This window comes from Eretmochelys imbricata, chromosome 6 (genome assembly GCF_965152235.1).
Source record: "Eretmochelys imbricata isolate rEreImb1 chromosome 6, rEreImb1.hap1, whole genome shotgun sequence".
Classification (NCBI taxonomy): Eukaryota; Metazoa; Chordata; order Testudines; family Cheloniidae; genus Eretmochelys; species Eretmochelys imbricata.
Window position 1 is genome coordinate 16,035,751 of NC_135577.1, and position 22,454 is coordinate 16,058,204.

The following is a 22,454-nucleotide window of genomic DNA, read 5'->3' on the forward strand; positions in this document are numbered from 1 at the left end:
TTGGGCGTGGTGGCCACTAGGCGTGTGCATTAGCTGTTTGAAGGTACTTGGGAGATTTCCATTGTGGGCATGCAGCCTGGCCGCCCAGAATCCCTCTCTGAGAGTGGAACCAATGGAAACGCAAGGGGAGGAGTTCAGCCACAGGAAGAATGGGAGCCAGACTGGAGGACTCAGTGGTGGAGCGGCACAAGCACTAGAAGGGTACACTGTCAGGATGGCATTGCAGGAATTAAACCCATCCCACTCCCCCAAGCGGAGAAGAGGCAGAGGAGAAGGGCTGCAGGCTGTGCACATGGCAGAGGCTCACAGGCAGCTTGAAGAGACTGTGGGACACTAGCGCTTGTTTCCCAGGCTCTAAGGAGACAGCCAGTGGTGTAGTGGAGCCGGAATGTGCTGGAACACCATTTCCGTACTATCCACCCTCCACAGCACATCCCTTTGACCCTCCTCACCCCTCAGCCCCTAGGTTAGGGCTCCATTCAGCCCCCTGCATGTGAGGGCAGGGGCAGAGAGCAGCATGGGGGCAGGGGTAGAGAGCCAGGCCAGTGGGGATCTCTGGCATTCCAGTACCTTCCAGCTCCAGGACTACACTGCTGTCCATGGCCCGCCCTACAAAGGGTCCGGACACCATTCCACAGAGACTGAGCAGGGTAAACCCTCCCCCACAAGAGCCATTCGGGAGCCTACATATGTGTGTCCCCATAATTATATTGCAGTAGCGTGCTGTGGTAGTAACAAAGAGTAAAACTTGGGGGGAATCCCCTGAAAGGGTTGGCTTTAACAGTTGCTCTTGACAATAGTCACGGTTGTTCAAGACTTAAGTAAACATATGCATTCACAGAGAAAGAGAGAGAGATTTAGGCCACGTCTACATTTAAAACAGTGCAGTGGCACAGCTACAGTGCTGCAGCTACCCCACCTGTAGCGCTTTGGGGGAGACACTACCTACGGCCGACGGGAGGGGTTCCCCTGTCACTGTCATAAATCCACCTCCCCGACAGGCAGTAGCTAGGTCGACAGGAGAATTCTTCTGCCCACCTAGCACTGTCTAAATAGAACTTAGGTCGGCTTAACTACATTGCTCAGGGGTGTGGATTTAGCTGGGTCGATCTAATTTTCTAGCGTAGACCAGTGCTTAGTAAGCATTTGCTTTTAGAGACTGTCCCACTGTCCCAGCAGAGACTTAATTCTATGTAAAATAAAGCTCAATCCAAGTCTTGAGAAGACTAAACTCTGAACATTAAGCAGGGGAGGAAGAGGGGAGCTAATGTCAGGATGTTCCCCTTCCCCCTGCTCCTGCACCCCACTTACTCCATCTTCCAGAGAGCAGGGGAACACATGACAGGGCTCAGGAGGGAGGGAGCTTGCTGGCAGCAGCTGCAGTCTCAGCAAGCTGATCTAATTAACAAGGCAGTGTAATTAAGAGTAGGGTCAGATACTTAAAGGGGCAATGCACATCTCTCTCTCACACACAGGGTGTGTGTCTCTGTCTCTGTCTGCGAGACTGTCTTCCCTCCCTCTATTCCTGATGCCTTGTAGAGTGTGAGAGTTAACCCTTGAGGGCTCAGCCAATTGCTAGTTCATCATTTAGCAGGAAGGCATTCCCTGGGAAATATCCCACCCTCTGACTCCTCCACCTCAACCAAGCTTCACAATCATCATTGCTGTGTACCAGTATTAAATTGTTTGTTTAAAACTTATACTGTGTGTGTATATACATAGAGAATATAGTCTTTTGTCTGGTGAAAAAAATTTCCCTGGAACCTAACCCCCCCATTTACGTTAATTCGCTTAACATCGTTTCTCTTAAAGTCGCATTTTTCAGGAACATAACTGCAGCGTTAAGTGAGGAGCTACTGTACTGACTAAATTTGAGGAACACTGCATGCCAAAAAGGAATGAGACCTTTGAGAGACGCAATTTTTTTACATGCCTGCAAAAAATCGATTATACCATAGAGCAATATGTCACATAATAAAGGAAACTCAGTAAAACCTGCAACTTTGGTGAGTTGAGTGGTCAGAGATAGAATCGTTTGTGGCATTAAAGACAAGGTGTTAAGAGAAAGACTGCTCTGTGAAGGAGACTTGTCACTTTGGATGGGCTATTACCAGCAGGAGAGTGAGTTTGTGGGGGGGGGGGGCGTGGAGGGTGAGAAAACCTGGATTTGTGCTGGAAATGGCCCAACTTGATGATCACTTTAGATAAGCTATTATCAGCAGGAGAGTGGGGTGGGAGGAGGTATTGTTTCATGGTCTCTGTGTATAAAATGTCTTCTGCAGTTTCCACAGTATGCATCCGATGAAGTGAGCTGTAGCTCACGAAAGCTCATGCTCAAATAAATTGGTTAGTCTCTCAGGTGCCACAAGTACTCCTTTTCTTTTTGCGAATACAGACTAACACGGCTGTTACTCTGAAACTTTAGAACAAGCTCTCCAGATATGCAGGGCAGCAGAAACTGTGAAAACACAAGCCAGAGAGCTGAATCCACCAGAGGGAGCTATCTGTGTGCTAAGTACAAAAACATATAGCCAGAATAAGTCAAATCAAAGAGTGGAACTACTCACGATGAAAACCAGTGCAAGGGGGAAGGCTGAGTACAGACGGTCATGGGGAAGGTGTGGATCACAGCATGGCCCCAAACACTGTGTTGTCTTTGGGAAACTGTCATAAATGTGGGGGAAATAATGATTTTGCAAAATGCAGCAGATCTCAAATGCAGAAAAGTCAAGAACAATGAGGAGTACAGTGGCACCTTTAAGACTAACAGATTTATTTGGGCATAAGCTTTCGTGGGTAAAAAACCACTTCTTCATATGCAAGACTAACACAGTTAGTGCACACAGACTAACACAGCTACCCCTCTGATACTAGAAAAGTCAAGCACATTCAGTTGAAAATGACCTGGTTGGGGAGTTTTTCATAGATGTACTGGAATCTAGAAAGCCTGATGAGAGGGACTGGATACAACTTGTGACAGTGAATGGAACAATTATTCCACTGAAGCTGGACACAGGAGCTCAGGTTAATATTCTGTCAGAACAAGATTATGAGAGACTGAAAATAAGACCAAACTGGGACCAACAAAAATAAGAGTAACTGGTTATTCTGGAACAAATATACCAGTGAAGGGGAGGTGCGTTGCTAGCATCAACCATAAAAACACTGTGTGCAGGCTCCTGTTCATTAAAGTGCCAAAGAAGGTGACACCAATTTTAGGCCTGGCTGCGAGTGAAAAACTCAATCTGGTAAACCGGGTGTTCTCACTAAATGATCATACTGAACCTGGTTATGAGGCACTGTTTTGGGAATATCATGATTGGTTTCAAAGGTTGAGTTGCTTGCAGGGTGAACATATAATCCAGATAAACAAGCAGGTCCCTCCAGTTATCCATCCATTTCATAAACAAACTAGAGAAATACAACCTAGATGGAGGTACTATAAAGTGGGTCAAAACTGGTTGGAAAACCATTCCCAGAGAGTAGTTATCCATGGTTCACAGTCATCCTGGAAGGGCATAACAAGTGGGGACCCGCAGGGATCAGTTCTGGGTCCGGTTCTGTTCAATATCTTCATTGATGATTTAGATAATGGCATCATAGAGAGTACACTTATAAAGTTTGTAGATGATACCAGGCTGGGAGGGGTTACAAGTGCTTTGGAGGATAGGTTTAAAATTCAAAATGATCTGGACAAACTGGAGAAATGGTCTGAAGGAAATAGGATGAAATTCAATAAGGACAAATGCAAAGTACTCCATTTAGGAAGGAAGAATCAGTTGCACACATACAAAATGGGAAATGACTGCCCAGGAAGGAGTACTGCGGAAAGGGATCTGGGGGTCATCGTGGACCACAAGCTAAATATGAGTCAACAGTGTAACACTGTTGCAAAAAAAGTGAACACCATTCTAGGATGTTTAAGTATGAGAAGTAATTCTTCTGCTCTACTCCGTGCTGATTTGGCCTCAACTGGAGTATTGTGTCCAGTTCTGGGCACCACATTTCAGGAAAGATGTGGACAAATTGGAGAAAGTTCAGAGAAGAGCAACAGAAATGATTAAAGGTCTAGAAAACATGACCTATGAGGGAAGATTGAAAAAATGGGGTTTGTTTAGTCTGGAAAAGAGAAAACCAAGAGGGGACATGATAACAGTTTTCAACTACAGAAATGGTTCTTAGAAGGAGGAGGGAGAAGAATTGTTTTTCTTATCCTCTGAGGATAGGACAAGAAGCAATGTGTTTAAATTGCAGCAAGGGAGGTTTAGGTTGGACAAGAGGAAAAACTTCCTAACTGTCAGGGTGGTTAAGCACTGGAATAAATTGCCGAGAGAGGTTGTGGAATCTCCATCATTGGAGATTTTTAAGAGCAGGTTAGACAAATATCAATTTTATAAATTCACTACATATATAGGATGAAAGATAGGATATGTTACCTTGACCTTCATTTCCATAACGTACAATGTGATTTGCTAGAAATGGATCGAATTCTGCGACAACTTCAAGGGCTATCATGTAATTGCCGTGGTGATCCAAATTTTTCCACCTTATCTCTAAATGCAAGTCCTCTGCTTGAAAGTTTCTTTACCACTACTACAATCCTCTTCAACACATTTCTCCAATAAATAATGTCTTCTTCCATTTGAAATTTTAAATTCATATCAATTCTTCCGGATATCTCGCCTCTCTTCACCACTGTCAGTGCACACGTTTTATGTTCAGTCGAATTTTCATGTTCACATAGTCGAGCTGATATGTTTTTCCAGTCATGGAATCCGCTCGTCGCCAGACTAGAGATCCCTCTGAATAATCGACATGGGGCCCAAAACACGGCTCCTTTGCTCTCCGAATATACAAGATATTGCTGTGGCTTTACTTCACCGTTTAAAAGACGTCATTCAAACACATTTTTTGTTAGAACATGCATTTTATCAGTATATTGTCTTTTTGAGTTAGTAAAATCACTATCAATATTCGCAAAAAGAAAAGGAGTACTTGTGGCACCTTAGAGACTAACCAATTTATTTGAGCATAAGCTTTCGTGAGCTACAGCTCACTTCATCGGATGGTGTTTAATACCATGGGTTGATAAATACTCAATTGTAGCATCATTCAATATCCATTCGGCCGGGTCGTCACTTATGGTAGATATTTCAATGTCACATTGAATTTCTGATTGACATGATTCACAAATCTCTGCAGTATTGTCAAAGATATCCAGATCAGCATGATAAGCGGTAGTCTCTGATATGCTCGTATTTGGAGCATTTTCTTCAACACTAACCGCAGCCAGAATTTCTTCCTTAGATTCAATATGTACTTTAATCACATCAATATTTTCAATATCAACACCAATATTTCCACTTTTTACTTCACTGCTACTTTCAAGTATTTTTTCTGTCTCTCTGTTGGCACTAACTGATACAACAAAGGAATCCATTTTGGGCATTTTTGCTGTCATTTCATTTTCCCTTTCTTTCTTTTGTATAGAATTATTTTTTAACTGAGAACTACTTAATTTCTTCCTTCTGGTCATATTGTTAATGCTTAGGATTGTCGTGAGTATGTTCTTTACTAAAGGGCGTTGCGCCGTCCTGGGTGGTTTCAATACGTGCTGTGATTGGTAGAATCGCGGCGCACGGCACTGATGCCACAATTACAAAAATGCAGCTATTAAAAATTTGCCGCCCCTGCAAATTTGCCGCCCTAGGCCTAGGCCTTGTCGGCCTAGGTGATACTATGCCGCTGACAGGGAGGAATGTGTTTTAAGGGTTACAGAACTGACTTTTGTTGGGGACATTATTTCCAACAAAGGTGTACAACCTGATTAGATGAAGATTTCAGCCACTGAAATGATGCCACGTCTGCAGTCAAAGAAAGATGTCCAACGGTTCCTGGGAATGGTTAATTATTTTGGAAAATTCATCCGTAATCTATCTACCAAAGCAGCAGCTTAGAGAACACTCCTAGAGAACAAAATTGAATGGTGTTGGGGTGCAGAACAGGCGGCATCATGGGAAGGTTTAAAACAACAACTGATAAAAGAGACAGTATTGACGTTCTATGCACCAGGAAGGCCTATTTAAATCTCAGCAGAAGCTTCACAGTCTGGCATAGGTGCAGTGATTTTACGGAAGCATAAGGATTGTTGGCAACCAGCGGCATATGCGTCCAAATCACTGTCTGAGGCAGAAACCGTATATGCACAGATTGAGGAGGAGCTTTTAGGAATATTGTTGGCCTGTGACAGGTTCAATCAGTATATTTGTGGCCAGACAGTGGAAGTTGAAATGGACCACAAGCCCCTGATAGCGTTATTTAACAAACCGCTAAATGACTGTACCTTAAGGATTTAAAGAATGATGATAAAGCTGTAAAAGCATAATGTGGTTGTGACCTACACACCCGGTAAATTCATGTTCACTGCAGATGCACTTTCCAGGATGGTGACTCCCACTACGAAACCAGAGCATAGGCACCGACTTCCCCTCTTTCCCATGGGTGCTTGGCCCCCCGTCTACTCCCTGAAAGACCTGAGACTTGCTAACCTGCCTGGAGAAAGGCTATTGAGGAAAGTGAATGGTAAAGATTCACTCCAGAGTGATGTGCTGGTAACCTCTCCTCTCTAGATTGTTGACACACTGGGTTTATGGTAACACACTAGATGGGTTGAGAATATAATGTGTGTGTTATTAGATAGCTGTTAGCTGTTTTATATTCGTATATAAGAACTACTGAGTTTTTGTTGTTGTTTTTTAAGGGGGAAGATGTAGAGATATGTTTGTGGAAGATTGTCATTTAGAGAGGCTCCCCCATAAGGGACAGTATTATGAACACAGGAATTTAGAGATGTGCCCTGGAAACTGGGGTGGAGAACACTGTGTCGCTTTGTACAGCAGTTCACCACAGAAGCTCCCTAGTTTGTTTTATCAAAGGTTTTATCCTTTCTCATTCACTGGTTTGTTGTTTAATGAACCCCAATATCATTACATAGGATGCATCTGATTCTCCCCATCCCTCCCCCTAGGTCAGAGGCATTGTGGACACCAGCCAGATCTTTGGTCTGAGCAAGACCGAACCCAGCTACTTAAGCTACTTTGCCCCCTACGATGGGATTTTAGGTCTGGCCTTCTCCAATGTCTCCTCCTCTGGAGCCACACCAGTTTTTGAGAACATGATGACTGGGGGTTTGGTGTCCCAGGACCTCTTCTCTCTCTACCTGAGCTCATAAGTCAGGGCTGGAAACAGCCCATCTGTCTACAGCAAGATTCACATTCCTATACTGCCTCTCACAGAGCGATCCCTGCGATGTTTGCATCAGAAGTCCCAAACACAGCCACCTCTGGGGTGGAACGTGGCAGCCATTCTGTGCTTGTGCCATATGTTTTGGGGAGCAGAAGTGAATGACGATATCTCTAATAACAACTGCAGGGGAAATTAACATTAGGAAGTATCTAGTTACGAGCTATGACTGGAAAATGGGTCCCCCCGCCCAAGAAAATTTCTATTTTCCAGCAAAAAAATCAAAAACTGAAATAATTCAGTTTGTAAATATTGCCCTGGTGCTTGGTGGGAGTTTGAATGGGGGTGTCTCCTGCTCCCAGTCTCCTGTATAGGCTGGAGTCCCTGGTCAGACTACACTGCTCATGGTGCCCCACTGTCCGACCTCATGGTGGAGGAAGGGTGTTGCGTGATGTGAAATGCACCAGTCTGACTCTCTCCTCCATTGAAGTGTTTGTCATTCTCTCTTTAGCCAATAATTCATGCATCTTCCCTGACTCTCCTCTCTCCCTTCTCGTGATGTTCAGTGGCATCGACTCATCTTACTACTCTGGGAGCCTGAACTGGATCCCTCTCTCCTACTGGGAAATCACCATAGACAGGTATCGCCCACCCCTTGGCCATTCCACCTGCGGGCTATTGGAAGACAGGTCAAATGTTAATGAATTGTACATCGGAGCCAGGGAAAGCTCAGCTTTCAGAGTCTAGACAAAATGAGAGACAAGGGAGCCACAAAAACACCTTCCGTGGAGCCATAGGAATGGGACTCCCCTGCTAGATTAGGTCAGGTCAGTGATTCTCAACTTTGTTCATACCAGCACCCCCTCCCATCTGTCCAGCTCTGCTTCGCAGTATGGGAAGGGCAGGGTAGCTGGGACCGTCAGTCCCAGAAGGCTGTAGCATAAGGAGTGACGGGCAGTAGCCGCGGAAGAAAAAGTCTAGGATGAGACATCAGAGCAAAGTTCTTGGTAGTCATAGCAAAGGGGCAGTGGGGCAGCTCCACCCCGCAGGTTTGTCCCTGGCTGCTTGTGGGCCGAGTGGGGATGAGATCGGGAGTGTTCCTGGGGACATTCCCCTGACTCTCTCTCTCTTCCAGCATCACCATGAATGGCCACCTTATCTCTTGCGCTAATGGCTGGCAGGCTATTGTCGACACTGGCACCTCTGTGCTGGCGGGGGCCCCCACGGCCATCTCCAAAATCCTGCACTACGTTGGTGCCCGCGGGGACTCCAGCAACCTGGTCAGGTCAGGGAGGAGGGATGGGTGTTTCTAGGGGCATCTGCTACACACGCGTGTGGCCGAACCCCTGATTCCACTGCCACTGCCCACAGGCTGCACCCAGCCAGCATAGGGATCAGCTGGGTCACTCTGCAGATTCCCTGGTGCTTCCACCCACTGGTAACCCACAGGAACACAGGGGAGGTCACCGTCCCCAGCATGTGGCCAGGCCAAATATAGAATCCGGGACCGTCTGAGCTGACAGCACTGGTCCTTTGGTTCAATCTGCAGAGCCTCAGGCTTTCAGAGCCAGAGGTTCAATCCCTGGAGAGGATCCAGTCAGGCAGTGACCCAGCTCATTTAGATCCCACTGCTAATCACATGCAGCTTCCCTTTGCCCACCTCCCTTGTTGGAGAGTTGAGTGCTGAAGCCGTGACTAACCTGGCTCTTGGATGTTGTCTTTCTCCCTACAGATCAGCTGCAGCGCCAAGCACACCCTGCCCGACATCATCTTCACTATCAATGGCATCAGGTTCCCTCTGCCCGCCACTGCCTACATCCGCCAGGTAAGTATCTGCGTCGGGGCCTCTCAGCAATGGCTTGTGCCTGAGGCTGCAGGACGGTCACTGAAATGTAGCACAGAGTCTGGCCTTAGCATGGGGGGAGGGGCAAAGAGCTCTCCCCCAAAGGGACTGCACGGGCAGCCTGTAGAGCTGGCTGCCCCAGGAAATCACCATGCCAGGGGGCTTACTGGGGTAGGAGAGGGGTTAAATGAGCAGCTACCCCAGCTAGGAGGCTAGCTCAAGAGAGTTCACTGCCTCGTGCTCCAGGGCTTGGGCAAGTGGGATTCAAGAATGAGTCATCTTCCCCCCCGGACAGAACTTTTCCCCTCTCTGGTGTGGAACTGGTGAGCTGTTTCAAAAGGCGAGGAAAGGCAGAGAAGAAGCCCCAGTCCAATCATAATCACAGGGGGGTTAGGGGAGCAGAATATAATTGCTCCCGTTAGAATTTGCCCAGGCCATTGGGGAGAGCACCTTCTGTCTTACCAAGGGATTTCGAAGGAGGAGAAGTGGTTGGTGTGGAATTGGGAACTATATCTCCAAGTGGTTTACAGAACGGCTGACGGAGGAGCACTGCTGATTCCCCCATGCTCTGTTAGGCAGAGACAGTTGGAATGGGGTCACTCAACAAAGAGGATCTCCCTTAAGCACCTGGAGCCCAGAGTGATTCCTGAATGCCCTATGGTACCAGGATTAAATAGCAATTCAAGAAAATACCTTGAGTGGAGAAATGGAGCAGCTCAAAATTCCACCAGAGCTGAAGCTGGCTGGAAATACAGAAGACAAGTGGAAGAGATTTGAACAGGGCCTTGCATTGTGGTCTGCAAGCAATGGGTGCCAGTGAAAAGGGAGGCAATCAGATGTAGCCTTATTTCTGACCAGAGCAGGTTCTGGTGCACGTGTCTCTAAAATTTCAGTTAAGTCAGACTAACTATGAAACTGTTTTACAAAAATGTGAGGAGTACTGCACTCTGGATAAAACTGAAACTTATGAGACTTTAACCTGAGGTTCCAAAAGGAAAGTGAAACTAGAGTAGAATTTGTGCCTGATCCAGGGCTGGCGAACTAAATTTGCAGGTTTTTGTAGGGGGCAGAGCAGAGACTAACCAAGTCCCTGAGAAGAGACCACACTGTGACTGGAATGCGGAACAGAGCGAGGAGACCCAGAATCAACCCTTCACGAAGCGCTCCAAGTCCAAGCACTCATGGAGGATGGACAGAGCTCTGACGCTGCAGCCATGATTGAGAATCCAAAATGTTGTAGGAAACCCGAAGAAGAGCTCTGTGTAGCTCGAAAGTTTCTCTCTTTCCCCAGCAGAAGCTGGTCCAATAAAAGATATTACCTCCCCCACCCTGTCTCTCTAATAGGAAACCTAAGGCAGAAACAACAAGGAGTCCGGTGGCACCTTAGAGACTAACAGATTTATTTGGGCATAAGCTTTCATGGGTAAAAAACCACTTCTTCAATTTTTGTGGATACAGACTAACACAGCTACCCCTGGATACTAAGGCAGAAAGGCACACGAGCTCAGGCAGAATTAGGGAAGAACAGCACCAGCAGAAGTTCAGGCAATGCCTGGCATATCAGAAGAGATACAAGAACCGCCATTAATTCCATCACTTTGCAAGAGTTTTCCAGCACCGGCAGAGTGCGCGCAGCCTGGACAAAGAGGACGACGACAGTACCACGAGCTCAGCTGTATGTTTCATAGGAGCAATGGCTACCAGTGCAGCAAAAGATGACCTGGCTGTCACAGATGGAAAGCAAATGGGAGGTTTATTAATGTTACGTTGGACACTGGTGCACAAGCCGATGAGTTGCCACAAATAGTTTTATCAACACTAAAAGAAAAGCCACAGGTAAACTCAGGGCTTATAGCAGTGAGCTTATCCCCAACAACAGTATGTGAACGAGACATATGGGTAAATTGAGAAAGCTACAATGTGGAATAGTACCAGGGAAAAGCACACCCATTACTGGGTTAAGTGTGTCAAGCCCCTGGTCTCATCAAGAGGGTGCAAAGGGTTTGAGGACATCTTCCAGGGGATGGAGAAGCTTTCAGCAGAGTACAGAAAAGAGCTGAAAGAGCCCAACTGCCCCACAATTCAAACACCAAGGAAAGCTCCCTCACACTAAGACAGAGGCTGAGAGAGGAGCTGGACAGACTCATTGATCTGGGAATCACAGAGCAGGGAGAGGAACTAACAGAGTGGGTTTAATCATTGGTCGTTGTAGAAAACACAGACAGAACCCTTTGCTTATGCATAACCTCAAAAGAATTAAATCTATTAAAAAAGTGGATGTTTTTCACTACTACAGGGAAGGACATTTTGGGGGAGATGGCGGGTGCCAAGTGTTTCTCTACACGGGGTGCGTCACAGCAGGATTCTGGCTGGTGCCCTGAGAAGGACAGAGTACATGTTTGTTCTCCTTCAGCATCCCCTATGGGAGACACCATTTCCACAGAGGGACACCTGGCTACCGGTGGTAGCAGATGACAGAACAAGGAGTAATGGTCTCAATTTGCAGTGGGGGAGATTTAGGTTGCATATTAGGAAAAACTTTTTCACTAGGAGTGTGGTGAAACACTGGAATGCGTTACCTAGAGTCAAAGTTTGACTCAGACTCACAATTTATCAGACCACTCTGTTTTATTAGCAAAGCTGCTCTGCTAATACATTTAGAAGTGAGCCCCCCGAGTGGGGCTTGTGTCTTTTAATTTATACCGTTTTTTGGAGAACAAGTTACAGAGAAGTTACAGACAAAAGAAGAAAAAGATTTTAGTCACCACCCTTCGAGATCCCTGAGACCAGTCACATATCTTCAATTACCTGCCACCCTTAACAATCTCCTTTAACAGCTTCCAGTTAACTTAACTAATTGCCCTTCACACCTTCCATTCTGATGCCTGCTTCTTAGACGTGCTGGCTCTATCTTAATTGCTTCTCCATTCAAAAGCTAACTGTCCCTACGTGTGCTCCCTCAGATACTTTGTAACATGTTATGGCATTCCCTCTCATATACAATGTATCCAGCATGTCCCCTTATACAATGTTATACTTCCACACTAGGGAGGTGGTGGAATCTCCTTCCTTAGAAGTTTTTAAGGTCAGGCTTGACAAAGCCCTGGCTGGGATGATTTAATTGGGGATCGGTCCTGCTTTGAGCAGGGGGTTGGACTAGATGACCTCCTGAGGTCCCTTCCAACCCTGATATTCTATGATTCAGCACCCGCCGTGCTTCACTGGAAAATACAACACGCTGTTGATGGTACAGAGGGTGCCATGGTTTACGCAGGCGATGTTCTGATCTGGAGAAAACCAGCAGAACATCATGACCAGAGGCTCCAAGCAGCTGGGAAAGAGCCAGAGCTGCTGAGCTAAAGCTAAAATAAACAAGAATCTAAATTCTGTGTAATGGAAACAATGTCACTGGGCGAGAAGTTAGTCAAGCAAGGGACACAGGTGGATCATGGTGAGGGTGAGATCATCATCAACATGCCTGCCCCAACATACAAGGAAGGGTACAATGATTCCTTGGAACAGTGAACTGTCTACGGAAATTTGTGCCCAAGCTAACAGCTCAAACAAGCCAGCTTAGAGCATTACTGTGCAAAGACATGCAATGCACCTGGGGTGAAAATCTTCATAGAGAGTTTGAGACAATGAAGGGCTTAAAAAGGCCCCCGTCCTGTGAAACTCTGACAGTAAGCTCAAAACTCAGTTGTCCATGGACATCTCTGAAGAAGATATTGGCACAGTCCTCCTACAGCAGGATGGTCAGAATGGGAGATCAGTGGCTTATGCATCACAGGCACAAACAAAACCGGAGTGTCCATACGCTCAAAAAGAGGAGGAGACTTTGGATTTTTGTCCACTCGTGTAAAGAGTTTCATGTCTTTATTTATGGAGGCCAGTGTTCGCTGAAACTGACCAGAAACCACTTATTGCCATTGCCAAAAGGGGCCTGGGAACCATCCCACCACCCCCAGGAATACAAAGATTACTTTTTCAGCTGCAAAGACAGGATTTGCAAATCGAATACGACGAACCTGGGGGAGATTTGGCGGTCTCAAACATGCTCCATAGAGCATTTGACAAGACAGCAGTGGAGCAAAGTCCAGAGCTGTTCTACATGTCAGTTTGATTAAAAAGCCAGTCCAGCCTCAGACAAAACGTGCATTGCGATTGCCAGAGTTACTGCTTAGGACGAGATGCTGCAGAAAGTGCTTAAGGCTATTAGCACCAAGTGACCGTGACCATGCGTTCCCAGCCCCTCTCACCAGTTCAGGGGGAAGCTCTCAGTCCTAGATGGGATTTTGTTTAAAGGCACCAGGACGGTGATCTCTGAGCTACTGCAGAAACATATGTTAAAAAGGAGACATGAAGGTCATTTCATGATTGAAAAATCTAAGCGAAGGGTCAGAGACATTTTACACTGGCCTCAAATGAACAGCAACATTGAGGAACTGTCAAGGCTTGTCGTATATGCCAAAAATACAGGCGTACTCAAGCAAAATCCTATGTTGGTGGCAGAGGAAAAATTTTCCCCCTGGAGTAGAAATTTGTCTACAGTGGCTGGAAAAAAAAGACTATGTATTTGTCCTAAACTACTAGTCTCACTTCCCTCAGGCAGCCACACTAAAAGGTACTACAGCTAAACAGTTGATTGTGCATCTCTATTTTCGCGAGTCATAACTCTGAGCCACACCTGCCTTCATGATGTCTGACAACAGGCTTCAGTTGAGCAGGCATGAGTTTCAGCAGTTTGCGGTGAAGCTTGGGTTTAGACGTGTGGAGAATATGGAAATGTCTGTAATATTTATAGGAAAAATAAGCATGACTCAGTTTCCCCTACTTACTTTGTATTGCTAGGCAGTGGGTCTGGAGGAGTTAATTTCTTCTTGGAAAGAGGGGGAATAAGAGATGGCTGCTAGTCACAGAAGCCTGCCCAGGTTGGCATGAATGAACTCTCAGGAACTGACCGCATAGCAATGGAGTGCCCTGCGGAGATCCTGGAAGACCAACAACTGGGCACTGACTGGCAGCCAAGAGAAGCGGAACATGTGACCACAGTGGAACTGCAACTGGAGGTGGGGGCAGACTGCTAAGCAGGCTGCTCCGAGTTCGCAGAGATTACATCCACGAGGCTATGGAAGAGGGGGCAGGTGATTCCACCAACACAGATTTAGAGTTAAATTGTGCTGTCCTAGGCTAATCTATGGACTCCTCAGCCCTGGATTCCAGGTGACTAATGAATGCTGGATTGTTTTGAAAAGGCAGCGCAGCAAATCTCTAATGGTCACATTGCTCCCAAAGGGGTAAAATCTCACTCATTTGGACTCACCGGAGAACCCTGCTGAGAATCACAGGGGCTGAATCCAGAGGGCCTGGTCTTGGAGTATTGGAACCATGGGGCTTGCCCTTGAAAAATTGGGGACCGAGGGCCTAGTACTTTAAGGGGCACTCCCAGAGAGTCAGTATAAAGTTTGGAGGCATGGCACACCCTGTAAAAACCACACTAGTCCCCATTATCCCACATCCAATAGGATGGTGAGGTGAAAAATAGTGTTAAAATAACAAAGGGCTGAGAAGTCAGACTTTGAGCCATGCTTAGCACAGTTCAGTTACAGGATGGCACCAATGAACATGGGTTGCTACCTGCAGACATGTGGTTTAACAGAATGCTGACAAGTAAAACGCCTACAACGACAGAATCTGCTGTCCCAGGAACTGGGGATTTGTAGAAGAATAAAGAGAGACAGAGACAACTAAAAAGAAGCCAAATGATTTGGGATCCCAGGAGCTTCCACCAAATCGTGGACATGATGCAGCACGCATCTGTAATAGAAATCAATGGCCATCAACAGCGGTGAGGTCACGTGAGGCTGCCCTGAGGTTGTATGAGGCGGTCACCCAAGACGGACACATACTGAGGAGGAAGAACAGAGGAGGAACATCCAGAAGGGAGGGAGGAGGGGCGCTGGGTTTGCAGCTTGGGCTAAGACAGTCTCAGTGAGGCAACAAATACAGCAGGTGGAGACAAGCGAGCCCCAGGACGTACCAACATGGAGCAAATGGACTGACTGCCTCCTGACAGCAGTAGCACTGATGCATCCAGGGAGATCGGCAGGTCCTAGCTAGAAAGAAGGGCACCTCGGAAATCAGTTGAGCGTTACTAGTGGTTGGTTATAAGTATATGGAATGGAGAATCCTGTGAGTGCTGTTTAAGTGGTGTTGTGATTGAGTACTGGCTGGGAAAGGAGGAGGTTAGTATCCCGGACAGGAAGTCTAGGGGAGGGGCTGCAGAGGTCCATGTGCTGTTCTGCAGAAGCAGTTAGAACTGAGCACCGGGCAATTCCTTCAAGCACCTTGGGCCCAGAGTGATCACTGTATATCCCATCTGAAGGGCAGCTACCCCTAGCAGCTGGCTGAGGCATTGGGTCGGTACTGACACCTAAACTCAACTCCCTGCCTGTCTCCTATCCATGCCTGCCCCAGCCTCATGCAGCTTAGCTTGGGAGCTCCAAGATTCCAGCCCAACATACAGGGAGTCAGTGGAGTTCCAGCCCAACAACCCATATCCCATCTTTCCTGGTGCAGAACTCAGGCTCTTGCTCTCCCGGCTTTGAAGGCATTGACGTCCCCACCTCCTCCGGAGAGCTCTGGATCCTCGGAGACATCTTCATCCACCAGTACTACGTTGTCTTTGACAGGGCCTATAAATCATTGTTGCAAGCTGCACCACGTCTTGTACAGAAGAGGTCAAGTGGGGCGTCTATGGAAAGGTTGTAGTTTGCTGGTCATAATTATGCTGTCTGTATGTGTGGATCATTTTTGTATTTGAAGTTATGAATATTGGCTATGTACCTGTATCTCAATGACAAGTTTCAGAGTAGCAGCCGTGTTAGTCTGTATCCGCAAAAAGAAAAGGAGGACTTGTGGCACCTTAGAGACTAACCAATTTATTTGAGCATGAGCATCCAGTGAAGTGAGCTGTAGCTCACAAAAGCTTATGCTCAAAATAAATTGGTTAGTCTCTAAGGTGCCACAAGTCCTCCTTTTCTTTTTGTATCTCAATGTGTTTGATTCTAAGTAGCCTCAGTGAAGCATTTTGTCAGCTTCTTGAGAAAGGACTATTCTCAGTAAGTGCCCGATGAAGAAACACTTAACTGACAATGGACTTTAGGAGATGCCAATCCACATCTGAGCTTTCCTGGGAATGTTCAAACTAACAGTAAACAATGGTGTCGGCCTGCAAAAAGCTGAATCATTCACAGACATGGGACTTGCCCAGGTGGCTACAAACTCCATTTTGTTGCTGTGGCTTTGCACAGAAGGACAAAGGCATTTCCACTCACAAGAGAGAGAGAATATAAAAGGCCCTGGAAGCCTCTGCATTTTCTCTTCAACTGGCTTAAGAGATGGTCTCTCCACCCCCAAGAGATGCCTGAAAGAAATTGGAAAAAAGGACAGTAACTCCGGGGGTGGGAGTGATTCCTAGACCCAGACTAGGAAGGAGTCCAGTCTGTGAAAGAAGCATATTGCATCTCTGAGAGTGAGATTTTATCTGTAATCGGGGGATGAAAGAACAAGATAAAGGAGGAGAAGGACAATTTAAGAAAACAAGCACTGGTCGAACAATAATTGATTACAGCATGATGGTGCAAACCTCATTGGTCCCAATGAAGAAAAATCACTATATGAACAGGGTGCCTTCCCATGAAACATTGGGTTCTTCCTGCCAAGATTTCCCCAGATGCTTCCGCAGAGCATCGTGTCGTGACCGACAGAACCCGGCTCCTCCCTACCTCTGATCACCCTAGCTGGCCTCTAGATTGATCTGGACTCTGAACTGGTATCTATAACATTGATTGGCAGGACAGTGTGTGTGTGGTGTGATTGAATGCATATGCTAATTATTGTATTTCCAATAAATGCAGCATGTTGCCTTTTCCACTGAAAAAGGTCCCGTGTGCTTCTTATAAGCGGAACACTTGGGACACAATGTGACCCACGTAATTCACTGGTGTTCTGCAGAACTGGCACTTATCAATGGAAAGCTTCAGTCCATAGGCCTCCAACCTGTGAATTACTTTAAGAAGTCTTTCTTCGTGCTCCTCTAAGGTTCTTCCAAATACAATCAGATCATCCAAATAAACCAAGACTTGCAGTAAGTTCATGTCTCCCACGGCTTTCTCCGTAAGATGTTGAAATGTGGCAGGTGCCACAGAAATCGCTTGAGGCATGCGTTCAAACTGTTAAAACCCTAAAAGCTGTCTTCTCCTTATATTTTGCTCCCAGAGGGATCTGGTAGTGTTCACTTCGAAGATCCAGTACTGAGAACCACTGACTTCCCAGCAAACAGTCTAAGGCATCTTGTACTCGAGACATGGTGTACTGGTCAATCACAGTACGGCTGTTTAGGGTGCAGTAGTCAATACATATCCAGCTTTTCCCATTCTTTTTATGAACCACCACAATGGGTGAGGCGGAATGGGCTGTGGGACTCTGTAATGACGCCATTTGCAATCAACTCCTGATGCAACCTCCACGCACATCTTCCTTCTCGGAAGAAGCAACCTCCCAGAGCTCTCCCTGAAGGGTCAGGAGTCATGTGGTCTGATGTTGTGCTCTACTCCTTTTGCACATCCCATGTCCCACTCATGCAGTGAGAACACCTTGGATCTTTCACAAAGCTTCTTCCTCAGGCGATCCTTCCACTCCTCAGACCGTGGGGAATCTCCAGAGTCAAACTTTGCAGGATCTATCACTGAAACTTCAGTTTCACACTGGGGACTTACAATGGATTCAGGGTCAAAGAGATCTGCTATTTTCTGCCCTTGTGTCACAACAACATCATGACTTGTTTCATTAGCAATCAGCATAATCACCTTTTCCTGGGCTCTGGCAGGTAGGGTTATGACTCCACTGGGGACCAGCACTCCTTCCGGGAGCCCTCCCTCAGCCGGCTGCCCTACCATTGCCAATGCCCCTCTACTGCCTTTCAGCCCGGTTCTCATGACAAGCACTTCTCGCTCCATCCTTGCGAGGCACTACTAAGGGGTTCGTGCCCACGTACCTCACTGCCCCCATTGGTAACTCAGATGTCTCCTTTTTAGCGCCCTAAATTTTTCTATAGGCTTCAGCACAAAGCGTCTGGATCATCAGAGTGTTTAGATATTGGTCCCTAGCCCATTGTCTGCAGTAATCCGCGAGTACCTTGAAGAGACTGGAGTTGGTCCCTGTCAGCACAGACACATCAGAGATTCCCTTAGGGTCAGGGCACATTAATGCAGTGGAGTCTACCTCTTGTCTTACCCCAGCAACCTCCTCTGGGAATTCCAGGTGCACAATGATGTACCCTGGGCAGGGGTATTCATCCATCCTGAGGCCACACAGACAAAGTCCTGTCAGTGGCTGTATAGGCAGGTGCCTAAGCATCTGTTGGTAGAATGAGTGAAATATAATCGTCACTTGAGATCCAGTGTGGAGCACTGCTTTACACTCCAACCCTTCAGTCCTCACCGCGAGCTCCGCTCAAGGCCCTATCAGCCTGCGGGGATCCCAGCTGGACAGTCTCTTCTAGGGGAGCCTTCAAGTCCTTTGGATCTGAGTGGCCCCCTTCTCCAGACTGTTCGGCAGTTCCTTGACCCCTCCCCACTGATCCTCAGCTTTCCATACACTAAGGAGGGATTTTCTTCATTACAGCACTTGGCAGCACTGTGCCCATCCTGACCACATCAGTAGCAGAAGAATTATCCTTTCCCCCTTTGCCCAGGGGGGATGGTGGCTCTAAATGCTGACTTCTCCATCGCTACAGCCGGCGGCTCCTTATGCCTGGAAGTCTTAATTCGCTCAGTGGTGCTTTGCAGCTCAGCTGTCTGTTCTGTCAGGACCTGCATTTGTTGGGCAAGTTCCTCTCTGGTGCTCACCATCAGTAGAGTGGCTGTTCGTAGGGGTGCTGTGCTGGCTGGCTCAGACAGTTGGGCTTCCCAAAACACACTGGCAGCCTGCCTTTCTTCCTCCTCTCTGACCTCTTTTATCAGCTGGGAGTAACTCGGGGGAGGTTCCTGCCCTTCGATTAGCCAGAGATGAAGTAGAATCGGGTGCTGACATCGAGATCCTCTTACAGTTTGAGCCAGTCTGGTCTGATCCATCTGCTCAGCAGTTACTGCTCCACCCTGGACAGCTCTCGGAAGCCGTCTCTCCAGCCTCTGTATACAGGCTGAAACCTTCTCGCTCTTTTACTGTTGGGAATTAAGGAACTTCCAGTAACTGTCCTCAGAGCCCTCTATGCTCCCAAAGGTGTGAGCGAGGGCCTCTAGGCAGTCCCTCACACCGACCCCAGGTAGCTTCAATGAGCTTCAGGGTGCAAATCACGTCTAATGCTGGGCCCCTGAGGCTCTCTACTGGACCTCTTCGCTTTTCTGCATCTGGTACAGCCCACTCCTGCAGCATTTCAGGGTATGTTCCAAACAGGGTTCAAACGCCTCTTCCCCAGGTATTGGGATGGGACCCCCAGCAAAAAACCTTAACTTATAATAGGAGCTTGATGTAGCATGGGACAGCACACCCTTTTCCAGTGCTTTAGCCCCATCATCCACAGAGGCTGCAGCCTGGCCACTCAGGGTAAAGCACAAAGCATTTCCCTGATGGAGCAACAGTGAGACTGGGTGGCCAGTCGGGGAAATGCACCAATCATTTCCCCCACAGTGCAGCAGTGACACCCAGTGGACTAACCTATCTGTTAGTCTTTAAGGTGCTTGTTGTTCCAGTGGAATGTCCGGGGAAAGCAAAAAGCATTTCTCTCATGGAGCAATAGTGACACCATGTGGCCAGTCAGGGTAATGAACAGAGCATTTCTCCTGTGGAGCAACAATGACACCACTTGGCCACTTGGGGTAATGCACAAAGTATTACTCTCAAAGCGCAACAGTGACACCAGAAGGCCAGTTGGGGGAATGCACAGAGCTATTCCCCCATGGAGCAGCAGTGACACCCGGTGGCCACTTGGGGTAATGCACAAAGCATTTCCCTCATGAAGCACCAGTGACACCAGGTGGCCAGTCGGGCTAATGCACAAAGCATTTCCCTGTTGGAGCAACAATGACACTGGGTGGCCAGTCGGTGTAATGCACAGAGCATTTCCCTCATGGAACAACAGTGAAACTGGGTGGACAGCTGGGGGAATGTGCCCCTTTTTCCTCTATCTTCCCTTGCTCCCCCTGGCTCAGGCCATCTGCCCTGTGTGCCCATGCGCACTCCCTAGGCGCTTTTGCCCCTGCCCCCTTTTCTGTTGCCCCTGTTCACTGCACCCCTTCATGATACCATAGTCCTCCGCTTCCTAGTCCAGCCGGAGGAGCAGGTATCCCTGCCCTGCATCAGTACTTGCGCACCCTCTTCCTTTCCTTGATTAGCTCCCCTGTGCTCCCATCCCATTGGCACCCTCCTCCCCTGCCTGCAGCCTAGTGGGGAGGAGTGATAGGCTTTTACCTTCTCTTTCCCTTCTTCTCCTTCCACCAGTGAAGCCCCCTGCCCCTTGCTAACATGGCAGGAAAAACTGTGTGTGGAGCCCCTCCCATTGACTCTGTGGTCCCCCTGCCACTTCCCCCGTGTCTCCCAGTGGCTAATCTCTCAACCACTAGTCCAGGATCTGCCCTGGATGGCAACTCCCCCCACCATTTGAGGGGAGGCCCCTCGGCTGGTAAGAAGGGCCAGAGGAATAAAAAGGCACAGCCCCCTATGGTTGGGGACGCCCTCCCCAGATCTGACCAACGCCGATGCTTGCAGAGTGTCCTGGAATGGACTCCTGACGGTCAGCATGGGCGACCGGGACTGGCTAGAGCTGCCTTTCACTCTGGCAGAGTTCTCAGAAGCCCTCCGTCTCATGCCCATCACTGGAGTTCTACCACTCCAATGACAGTGGACTTCTACCATGTGTTCTGGCACGTCCTTGGCTCAGACCTTGTCACCCTCTGAGCTGAGTCCTTGGAGAGCAGAGTCCTCCCTCTGTTGTGCAGGTGAACCATGTTCACCTTGCTACCCAAGAAGGGGGACCTCTGTGACCTTTGGAACCTTGCTCCTCAGCACAGACTACAAAGTCATAGTGAAGGCCATCTCGCTCCAGCTGGGGTCTGTGCTGGCGGACATGGTCCATCCCAACCAGAGCATACCATTTTTGATAATCTGTACTTGGTCTGGGATCTCTTGGAGCTGGGATGTAGGGATGTCATTCACCCTCCTGTCCCTGGACCAGAAGAAGGCGTTTGACAGAATGGACCACGGGTATCTACTGGGCATTCTGTGGGCATTCGGCTTCAGGCCCCAGTTTGTGGGGTTTCTCCCAATGCTGTACGCTGACATGGAGTGTCTGGTCAGGCTCAACTAGACCCTGACCAACCTGGTCAGCTTTGGGTGGGGGGTGCGTCACAGATGCCCAAAGTCAGGCCAGCTGTACACTCTGGAGATCGAGCCCTTCCTCTAGACTCCTCCACCAGAGGTTGACGGGGTTGGTGCTTCAGGAGATGGAATTGCAGCTGGCCCTGTTGTGCTGATGTGCTCCTCGTGGTCAGATGTGACACTCTGTACCTCAGGGGGACACCCTCCACCCCATGTCCATCTTTATAAAATGTGTGTGTGGTATCCAATGCAAAGTTTGTCATGTTGGGTGCCTTCAGAAGACTCATGATGCACTGAGCATGTTTGTTTGTTTATTCTACCTGAAGCAGTGTGTTTGGTTTGCAGTGCGTCAAAGACTCCCCTTGGGATAACAAGCCTGATACATATCAATTTGTTTGTTAAATTGACAAACTTATATGAGCTTGCAGTGTCGAGCAGCTATAACTGGACACTGCAAGACTGAGGTTCCTAGGGTTGTGTCTGGGACTGGAGATATTGGCTAGTGTCATTCACTTGCAAGTAGCTGGGAGCAGTTGAGATGCCAGAGGCTGTGCATGAACAGCCCAGGAGTGGGGGTTTTCACAGCAGAGCTGGGTAAGGCTGGCTCCCAGAGTCAAAGATTGGAGTGGCCTAGAAGATCACTGGTGTGGATAACACCAGAGGGGAACATCACAGTGGCGCAGCAAGCAAGGGTGTGTGTACGGCTTGTTACTCCAAGTGAAGTTCACACTTTAAGCACTGATATTTGTGATTCTAAGTGAGCCTTAAGTGCAGTGGCGAAGAACAGCCAGGAGGAGATCACAGTTTTGTCATTTTCTGTTTGCTTATTTCAGGAAAGGGAAGTAGGAACAGAAAAGCAGGAAAATGAGTGAAAGTAGTGAAGCCATTGCAAAGTTGGAGCTTTTCAGGCTTCAGTCTGCAGAAAAGGAGAGAGAGCACCAGAGATGACTGCCACTGAAAGACCTGGAGATAAAAGAAAAAGAAAAAGAGG

General features: G+C 47.7%; 1 protein-coding gene across 1 annotated transcript; it reads left to right on the plus strand.

Moving 5' to 3' along the window:
- The first annotated feature begins 6,497 nt into the window (after positions 1-6,497).
- LOC144266486 (pepsin A-like) lies at positions 6,498-20,984 on the plus strand. The gene is made up of 7 exons (XM_077819923.1): positions 6,498-6,611; positions 7,028-7,226; positions 7,775-7,883; positions 8,378-8,522; positions 8,975-9,067; positions 15,665-15,830; positions 20,830-20,984. Exons 1-7 carry the CDS (start codon positions 6,498-6,500, stop codon positions 20,982-20,984), a joined length of 981 nt encoding a protein of 326 aa, XP_077676049.1.
- The last annotated feature ends 1,470 nt before the right edge of the window (positions 20,985-22,454 follow it).

Excerpts from the sequence above, each read along its gene's own strand:
- LOC144266486 (XM_077819923.1), top strand. The coding sequence starts at position 6,498 with ATGGGTGCTTGGCCCCCCGTCTACTCCCTGAAAGACCTGAGACTTGCT. Across the intron at positions 7,227-7,774 it reads CTTCTCTCTCTACCTGAGCT|CTGACTCTCCTCTCTCCCTT; the intron begins CATAAGTCAGGG and ends CATGCATCTTCC. Across the intron at positions 8,523-8,974 it reads GCGGGGACTCCAGCAACCTG|ATCAGCTGCAGCGCCAAGCA; the intron begins GTCAGGTCAGGG and ends TTCTCCCTACAG.